General features: G+C 32.6%; 1 protein-coding gene and 1 long non-coding RNA gene across 3 annotated transcripts; both read left to right on the forward strand.

The window, feature by feature from the left end:
- Positions 1–36: 36 nt before the first annotated feature.
- Positions 37–3,390, forward strand: LOC141689946 (protein BUNDLE SHEATH DEFECTIVE 2, chloroplastic). 2 transcript variants are annotated; one of them, XM_074494477.1, is made up of 5 exons: positions 37–192; positions 306–403; positions 1,409–1,481; positions 1,866–1,962; positions 3,027–3,390. In XM_074494477.1, the coding sequence occupies exons 1-5, from the start codon at positions 135–137 to the stop codon at positions 3,103–3,105; spliced, it is 405 nt and encodes a 134-aa protein (XP_074350578.1). In that variant the 5' UTR covers positions 37–134; the 3' UTR covers positions 3,106–3,390. The 2 variants fall into 2 exon arrangements, with proteins under 2 accessions (XP_074350578.1, XP_074350579.1); XM_074494478.1 differs by having other exon boundaries at positions 38–192; positions 1,418–1,481.
- Positions 3,391–5,431: 2,041 nt separating this feature from the next.
- LOC141692368 (uncharacterized) lies at positions 5,432–6,582 on the forward strand. Its single transcript, XR_012562810.1, has 2 exons — positions 5,432–5,713; positions 5,887–6,582. It is a non-coding gene; the product is annotated as an uncharacterized LOC141692368 (long non-coding RNA).
- Positions 6,583–9,479: the final 2,897 nt, after the last annotated feature.

Genomic DNA, 9,479 nt, shown 5'->3' on the forward strand with positions numbered 1-9,479 from the left:
GTAAAAAGGGTATTAAAGGATATAAAAAAATTGCCTTATCTTCATTGTTGTTTAACCCCAACATTCACTTGTTAAAACCCTCTTCATTTTCTTGCTCAAATTCACAAATTCTCCCAAGAAAAACAGATTTAATTATGTCAAGTTCTATATGTTTCACCCCTCTTATTTCTTTCAAAGCCCCGAGCAAACCAGGTATGCTTCTTTGTTTTATAAGTTCTTATTTGTTTTTGTTAATGTGTATTGGGGAGATACATTCTTGATGTAAAGTTTTGATTTTTATGGGTTGATGAGTGATTGAATTTCAGGGGTTATTATTGGATATAATAATGCTTCAAAGATACGTTGGATGGCTGATGTTACTCAGAACAATAGAATTGCCACATTTCAAGCTCTCGAAGTTAAGGTGAGATTTTTATTTGTGTTAATTACTACTACTTGTTTCTAAAAATTATGCTTCAAACTTGGGATTGCAGGAGTTAAAGTTATTCATGAGGTACTTGAGCTGAAAGTGTTAAGTATTTGTATTTGACTTGGTAATAATTGAGCTGAGCTCGAGTTTTGGTTTCTCTATGAAATTATTCAACTCTTGAAGCTCACTTGTTCATAATTAATTTGTATTGTATATGTTTATGAGTATTGTGATTAACTTAATTTGAAATTCAGCCAATTTCACCCTGACGAACCAAACATATCTAGTATTCAGTAATAATAAAAATTAATGTGAAATCTGACTTTCTCGAATACGTGTTAAGGGTTCTGAAGAGATTGACACTACATGTGCTTACAAGATCGGCTTTCATAGAAGTTGACATTGTAATAAAGTATTTGTGAATTCTAAACTAATAAGAGAGATATAAATTAATCAGATGGATTTACTGTATACCATAAATGTTTACCATTTTGTTCTTCAGTTGTCAGAAATATAAATTACTTGTGTTGAGATTGTTGTAGTGAAAGTAATAAAAGGTTAAATTACACTCTATTTCTTTACGTCAGGTACTAGCAGTAAGCCAGTAACTGCCGTCTTAGTTTCTCTCTTACCATTATAGATCAAAACTATTCATTTCTGATATCAGATCATCTTGCTAACTGAAACCTATCTGAAGTTCATGACAAGTTATCTTTGCTAGTTGTTGCTGAAATTCATCTGAAGTTCATGACAAATTATCTTTGCTAGTGGTTGTTGAAATTGAAAGTTTTATGCAATTGAATGCATCATATTTCTCTAAAGAGGTTATGACAGTTTTCTGAAAGAAAATTAACTACTTATATCTTGTGAAGAATCAGAAGTTCCTACACTCACCTATGCTTTTGGACAAATCTTTGACTTCAGTACCAATAAATATTGCAATACTAGAATAAGTAATTTATTTGGTGTATTCTGGTACTTAATATTTAGCTAAACAAGGTTTTGCAGGCTACGAACAGTAACCCGGACACAAAAGCAAGAAGCATAGTTTGTTCTAAATGTGAGGGAAATGGTTAGTGCATTCTAATTTTTCTACTGGTGTTTCTACTTAACTTTTTTAACAGTTTAATCTTTGTTTAAATTTAAGAGTATTAATGAAGTGTCTGAATAGTTTTTGCTGTTTCTCAATAGTAGTAATATCAGCTATGCAAATTATTGGCTTGGATTTGCTTTTTCCCTGTACATAAATCATTTTCTTAATTTTATGCATCATATCTATTAGTATATAGTAATTATATATATATTTTGCCGTTGCCAATCTTTCCGCACACATTGAACTCATCACTCTGAGTGTACTGCTATATTAATCATGATTCATTGGTTCAACGATTTAATTTCCTTAATAAGAATTCCTTTTAAAGAATGTGGCCTATTGTTTTACCTACATGATTACCAGGTGCAATAGTGTGTCAACAATGTGAGGGCAATGGAGTTAACTCTGTGGATCACTTTAATGGGCGATTTAAAGCTGGCGGTACATGTTGGCTTTGCAGGTATATACTTACTATTATCACTGAAAAATTCACTTGTCACGCTTATCTAATGAAGGAAAAGGTTGCTCATACAATTACCTTCATGATAGCTGTTGCAGCTCTTTGTTATGCTGACAACTGCAAATATGTTCGTATGGCATCATATAGATTCTACATTATTTGTTTCCTCAAATATCAAGAGTCGGATTCAAAAATAATTCTTGTGTTGGGGCCTGAAGAGTCGGGGGGGGGGGGGGGGGACAATAAGCCGAGGCCCGAGGTGTGAGGCAGAGTACCCTCAAATTTTTCTTGTAATTATTAACAGGATTGAAAAACAGTTGACCAATAAATTACGCGACTTATATGAAGAAAGGAATGAGGTAGTTGATATCTAGATGGAACTGAAAAAATATAGTTTAATTTCTTTCTCCTGGCATTCAGCATATAGAAGTATTATTAAAATTTAAAACCCCATGCATGGAGTTCGGGAACCCATACAAATTTCTATAGCATCTCATGTAGATAAAAGAATGTATTTTGATTGAGTTAACTGCACTTTGCAACCCCCACCTTTCATTTAAAATCAAAACAGTATACCTACTTTGTAAAATACAGTTTGCAACCCTTAACTTTCAATATCAACTACAATATGCATTCCTTGCGTTTATAAAATTGAAATTGAGATGTTAATATTAATAACTAAAATTTCAAATTAATTAAAATATTTATTTTAATGCATTTTTTACATGAAAAAAATTATAGCTATTTTCTATTAGTAATACTCTAAATTAATCATAATGCTAATACTTAAAACATATATTTATTAAGCAAAATATATGTTTATATATATAATCATAAAGTTTCTAAATATATATCTATATTTTGAAATTTTAAAAATTATACTGAGTAATAAAATTATACTGAAAAATAATTTTAAAAGTAGGTACTCTGTTTTGATTTTAAATGAAAGATGGGGTTGCAAAGTGCAATTAACTCATTTTGATTAACTGTATTTCCTACTGCTTTTCTAAAAGACTCAGTTTACGTTATGCTGTATAAGTAAGATTATCTCACCTCTTTTTCAGAGGTAAAAAGGAAATATTGTGCGGAGATTGCAATGGAGCAGGCTTTCTTGGAGGATTCATGAGCACTTTTGATGAATAAAGACACACTTGTAGATTGTCTTCGAATTGCTTTGGCCATGTCGCATTCTAATAGGTTTGTCCTGTGGTTCAGTCCATTTTCGTTCGAATGGGTGAAAATTGTGAGAAATATGAGATTATACAGATGTAATATTGTAATCCTTTTTGTTTTCCAGTTTTGATTACATGTTCATTAGCTTCCCAGCGTTCTCAATTTATTCTGGGCTTATATTCAAAATACCATGAATGCTTAACATAAACTGCTACCAGGCATCATGTTATCTAGTTCTTCAGTGTATTTGATTCATTGACTTTCTTATGTATTATAAATAGATAAATGATGATAAATAGGTTAGCCATCATAATATGGTTAATATACCGCTCCGTCCACTATCTTACTCAAATTGTCATGCTGCCATGAACACGAAAAAAATGAATAAGATCCGGAAATTACCTCAGAATCTTTGACCCCTCTAAATGACATTACAAATATCAAATGGTGTCACTTGTTTATTCATCTTTTCCATTTTTCATATATTTTATTTCCTTATCATACAAGCTGAAGCTCGAAGTTACATTCTCTGATGCAAAATTTTTAGGACAATTGTTAAAAATACCCATTTTTTGGGTTGAATTTGCTCAAAATACCCATTTTCAAAAAATATATTGAAAATACCGTTTTGGTTACGCATTTTGTAATTGGATAAGTGTAATACGTATTTGAGAATTGAGTACGTAAGAAATTTACTAAAAATACGTAATTCTAATTTGGGTATTACCATTTGTATATGCATTTGCCAAATACGTATCACAAAAAAAATAAAAACTCGATATCTAGTACAAAACAGAATACCCAAATGACAAATGCGTATCCCAACGGGTATTTTCAGCATTACACTCCCGGATGAGTATTTTCAGTATTTTACACAAAAAAAATGTTATTTTTAACATTATTTCAATTTTTGACGGTAAATAAATACGAGGCTTTTAATATAAGAGAGAAACAAGAGTGTAATATAGGTTAATAAATTGAATTATTGTCGTGCTTACGTGGAGTAAGATAACAGATTAATTATTGGGCACATTTAATTAAATAAATCATATTCGAACGAGTTTGAAATCTTTATCACAAATTCTAAATTTTGGCGAAAAAATACCGATTTTATAAAACGACAAAATATTGTGTCACACTCTGATTCCTCTATTCTCGGATTCCTTTTTTGCCGGAGGATTGTTTTGTTTTAATGATTTTGAATAAAAATCTTATATTTCTTTCATAAGTGAAATAATAAAATCAGTTTGTTGGTTTGAAGAAAATCGTGGATGCCTTTTTAATGATTTTTATAATCATGAAAAAAATATAATTTACATAATTTATAATAACATATTTATGGTAAAAATTTATAGAGTCCGATGAATTATCTGTGATTACATATATTTTCAACAATCCGACACTTGATCATATGAATTTTCAAAATTATGAAATTGAAAAATGACATGACAAAAGTAGTACTAGTAAATAGTAATTATAGATGTGAAAAGTTGTTTAACATCCGAAGATAAACTCAAACCTCAGATAGATATAACTCCTCACTCCTCAGATATACTCGTGTTCTTGTGAAACAACCCGACACAGTGACACCATTGATGACAATATCTTTGCACTCCCCCGTGACAACATATTTGGACTTTCGGGACACAAAAACATTTTCCAATTATACTAAATGAAATATTATTGGAGTACACCTCTAATTTATACATTTGAGTTATCCAATTTCCGCTTCCATCCTTCATTTCCCTTTCTTTTTTTTAAGCATTCTTTTTTGAAGAAATATTACGCTTTCTTTTAAGCATTCTTTTAAGCATTTTTAATCTTCTAATATTACGCGTCAGTACATTTGAAATATTTCTATGTTATTTATTTACGTATTAAAGTAGTAAATTTTATTTAAAATAAAATTCATGAAAAAAAATATGTAAAAAAACATCTTTTAACACCATTAAGTATTTAGAAATGATGGTATAATTTATTAATCCAAGTAATATATTTATTTTTTCAGGAGGGCATTATCTTCAATTTCAAACCAACTTAATTTACCTAATAATCAAATAAATCCACCCATATTCAAAAAATAAAATATATCCGATTCGCATATTAGATTCACTAATCACCAAATCTCGAAAAAATACAAGGATAACTTAATTTCTTTTTGAATAAAAGATACTAGAATATTAAAATTCACTTATAATTTTTTTCTAGAAAAATGACCAAGACCTTTCTTCATTTTCCAAAAAAAAAATATTAGTATAAGAACAACATACGTTACATACTCCAAAGTCCAAACATACATCGCAGTAATAATAATTTCATATGACCTGTACACCAAAACAACCCTCTCTCTCTCTCTCTCTCCATTTAATCATAAACCTCATTAATCAAAATTCACCCACCTCAACCCCCCTGATCATCTAACTACTCATCTTCCTCATGTCTTCCATCTTAAATTCAAGCAGCGTTGTTTTAGCCACTGCCATGGCCGTTTCCGGTACCGTCATCGTCCTTGCTTTACGTCTTCAAAAACTAACGTCCGTTAACTCTCCTTCTCTCCCAAGATCTTGTATTTCCTCAGGTCCATTTCTCCCCCACAATCTTCGATTCTTTCCTTTCATTTCGTTACCTTATTTATTCGAATTTTAATATTTGATCATTTATTTAACATTCATAATCAATCTGTTTTTGCATGTTGTTGTTTTTATTTTTTTATATATAATTTGTTGTTAATATTTGTGTTTGTTTATGCAGATGAGAAGAAAAAGGAGCGGAAGAAGAAAAAAAAAGTGCATTTCGCTAAGGACGTGGTGGACCCCATCGGGAACAGCGAAGAGTTCAGAAAAAAACTGCTTTTAAGGAATTGTAAACCGGCATCGCCGGTTAAACAAATGCCGTCGAACCGGACGGCTTTATACGCCGGAATTCTAAGGGATCGGGTTGTTATCAATCGTCCCACTTATTCGTATTGACCGTTCGTTGACCAACTACCACCGACTTTTTTTAAATATTTAGTTCTTAAATCGATCACTAACTTGATAAAATCTCTTTTATACCCTTGTTAGATCTGTGTATTTTATTGGTGGAGGAGGGCAATTGTGTTATTTGTAGTTGTACATGAACTAGAAAGAAGTAATGAGATGATGTCTGTTATTGTACATGAGTTGTCTATGTCCCCAACCACTTGTTTACTTTGATTGTTTTGGTTTAACTACTCTTTCAGGATCTTGGGGGGTTCTATTATTTGTTAATTTTCTTGTTTTTTTGTGGATGATGTTCGGGGAGAGATTGTTGTAGTGTCTTATCACTTATATCATGATACAAATTGCAAATACCTTTGTATCAATGAATTTGTTCCTTGACATGTGTATATACGGATAATTTAGGAGTGTGATTTGATTTGTAGTTAATTTTTTTGCTTGTGTGTGGTAGATAATTATGATTAAAGTTTTTGCTTGTGTGTGGTAGATAATCATGCTAAAAAAGTTGGGAGCTAATTCCTAACAACCGTGCCTTATATAAGGCGTATATAACACATTGTTCCATAACTCTTAGATCATTATTTCAAACGTCTATATTTAAGGATTTTTTTTTAGTCTTCCGTGGAAGGGTATTATTCTTTTCCGCTAATAATATTCGCAGAAATGAGAAATACCCTTTCGCAAAAAATATCCGTGAAAAGTTAAAAAAAATTCTTTAAATCTGAATTCTTAAAATATAGATCCGACGCTCTTCAATTAGTATGTCAGATAAAATTTAACGAATACATGATTGTCAGGAAAGAACCCAAAAAAGTTATAGAATTTTATTTGTAATTTTGTGACAGGAAAATTCGAGAGTCATAAAATTGGGTACAAATTATTAACATATAATATGTTTTATTTATAGTAGATTTACACGTTATTAATCACGTTATTTTGTAAATTTTTATAATTTATTTTATAAATATAATATTACTCGAACGACAAATGCAACCAAACAAAGAGCCTTGACATAAAGTTGTTCTCACTTGAATTAGACTGTGATTTGCGTAAAAAAATGATCATAACAATAATGGATATATTTAAATGGTGTACTTTCTTAAATCGCGACAAATTATTTGCAATCGAGAATCATTTTATGTAAAAATAAGAGGGAGCAACAAACGAGCGACGGTACTACAATTGTTTACACTTTACAGTGTGTTATGAAGGAGAGAGATCGATCAATCGATCATGCAAGTCGTTGGTTGTTTATTGTTGGGAAGAAAAGACAAACATGCCCTTAATTTTGGAATGATCCGTCCAGTCTGGCCGGCCTTTGTTTCTTGCAAGAAATTGATGAAAAAGATGGCATATCGATGACTTCCGGGCGAGTACGCAACAATAAAAATAGTAATCATCTTTCTTCAACCAGCGTTATTATTGTGCTCGGGAGAATTCGAAAACTTTTAAATGAAAGGGAAATGTTATTTTCGGATTTTTTTTTTTTTGTTATTTTAGTGCAAAATAATGGTTAATAGATAAATATGATTCTGAATGCACAATAAACTGCCCTCAAAAAAAATTAAAACGGAAGTAATTTGGTATTTTTATCCTTTTCTCTCTGAAAATAGGAAAGAAACTCTTGAATTAATCTTTCCCTGAACCAAATTTTAAAATATTTAGTCTTATCGTTAAAATCATATATTAAGCACAATTTATATTTTAATATACCGGAAGATATTCAAATTTAAATATAACAATTACTATGTGGATTTTAATAATATCAATGAACTCTGTTTGAGAGGAGGTGAAGAGATAAGAACACTACACTTTACTCTTTTTTTCCTTTCCCTGATTAGTGATTAGGGTACACACAAATATTTAATGTCAAGCTTTGATTGTACTGTATAATGGTCACTTAACTTACAGATGACATAAACTTCCATAAACATGATGATTTTTTGTGTAGTATTATTGGTCCTTTAACCAAACAAGTGACGACACGTCAGTAAATACGACCCATTCAACAACTTTACTAACCATAATCACATGGTTAAAGGAATATGATTGGCTAATTGCAATTAGATGCTTCTAAATAGATCTCCTTCATTTTCGATGACTTCACCCAACTTTATTTCATGATCAACAAAGATGCAAATAATTAATTAAAAAGAAATGAAAAATAGAAAAGATTCCATCACAGTGGTCCGGTCCGTCACTAGCTTTCAACATACATATACATATGTGGAGTAAAATAAAAATAAATGTTATTATATTGTCTAATCAATAAAAAGAGGAAAGCTTTTGGTTTAAAGTACCGAAAAGCACAATTGCTACTACTATGCTACTTGCTTAGTACTATTGTAGTTTAAAGTACAGCGACTAATAGTGCCCTTGAATCTTTCTATTCTTTCACAAATCAGAACGTCACTCCCAACCAAGTTGCCCAGTTGATTTGCTAAAAAAATTACGGAGGAAAAGTCTGATAACTCATTGCGCCGAGCTGCTCCTTCGACGGCGTCCTGGATCCTTCTTCGCTGTGGTGGTGTATTTGTGGTTGAGTTCCTACAAAACAACACCGGAAGGGGGTTGGAGTCCCGCGGCGCCTCCGGCGTGAGAGTAAGAATTAGTTTTTTGGGAAGATGGAGATGAATACGAATGTAAGGTTGATGTGTGTGTATGAGTGTGAAAAAATGATTAACCCCAAAACCTCACCTTCTTGGGCTATTTATAGCTCAGGGATAGGGTTTTGGGGTTGGTACCTTTAAATCGTAGTCATTGGTTCTGGGAGCGGAGGACATCTGGCGGGAGTGGATGCTTTACACGTGTCAGCGCGGGACTGGTCGATGAATGTTCTGAGGATCCTCTGACACGTGCCCTGATTGTTCCCATGATTGATGTGTGACAGTTGTCCCCGCCACGTGCTTGGGCCAACGTCTCACGTGTTGGGGTTTATCAAGGTTCTGCTTGCGGGACTGAGCTAGTTAAGATTGGTAGTGTGCGGGACTACTCCTTCCAGGAGCTGCGTGGAGTTAGGAGCCTAAGAGTAGGCCTCCTAGGAGCTGCATGGAGTTAGGAGCTTAGGAGTAGGCCTCCCAGGAGCCATATGTACTATCATGTGCCCCCCACTCCCTTATGCAGATTTTCTGGATGGGGGAGTGATTTTTTGGGTTTGTTTGTAGAACATGAGTTTTTTTTTGTGGAAGGAGTTGAGCTTTTCTTGCCCCCAGTCCGGATTGCGCTGAGTTCGGTTAATCAGGACTAAGGTGGTTGTCATTGTCCGGAGTTGAGCTTTTCTTGTCCCCCAGTCCGGATTGGGCTGAGTTCGGTGAATCAGGACTAAGGAGGTTTTCCTTGTCAGGAGTTGAGCTTTTCTTGCGCACC

The sequence above is a fragment of the Apium graveolens genome, chromosome 10, assembly GCF_009905375.1.
Source record: "Apium graveolens cultivar Ventura chromosome 10, ASM990537v1, whole genome shotgun sequence".
NCBI lineage: Eukaryota > Viridiplantae > Streptophyta > Magnoliopsida > Apiales > Apiaceae > Apium > Apium graveolens.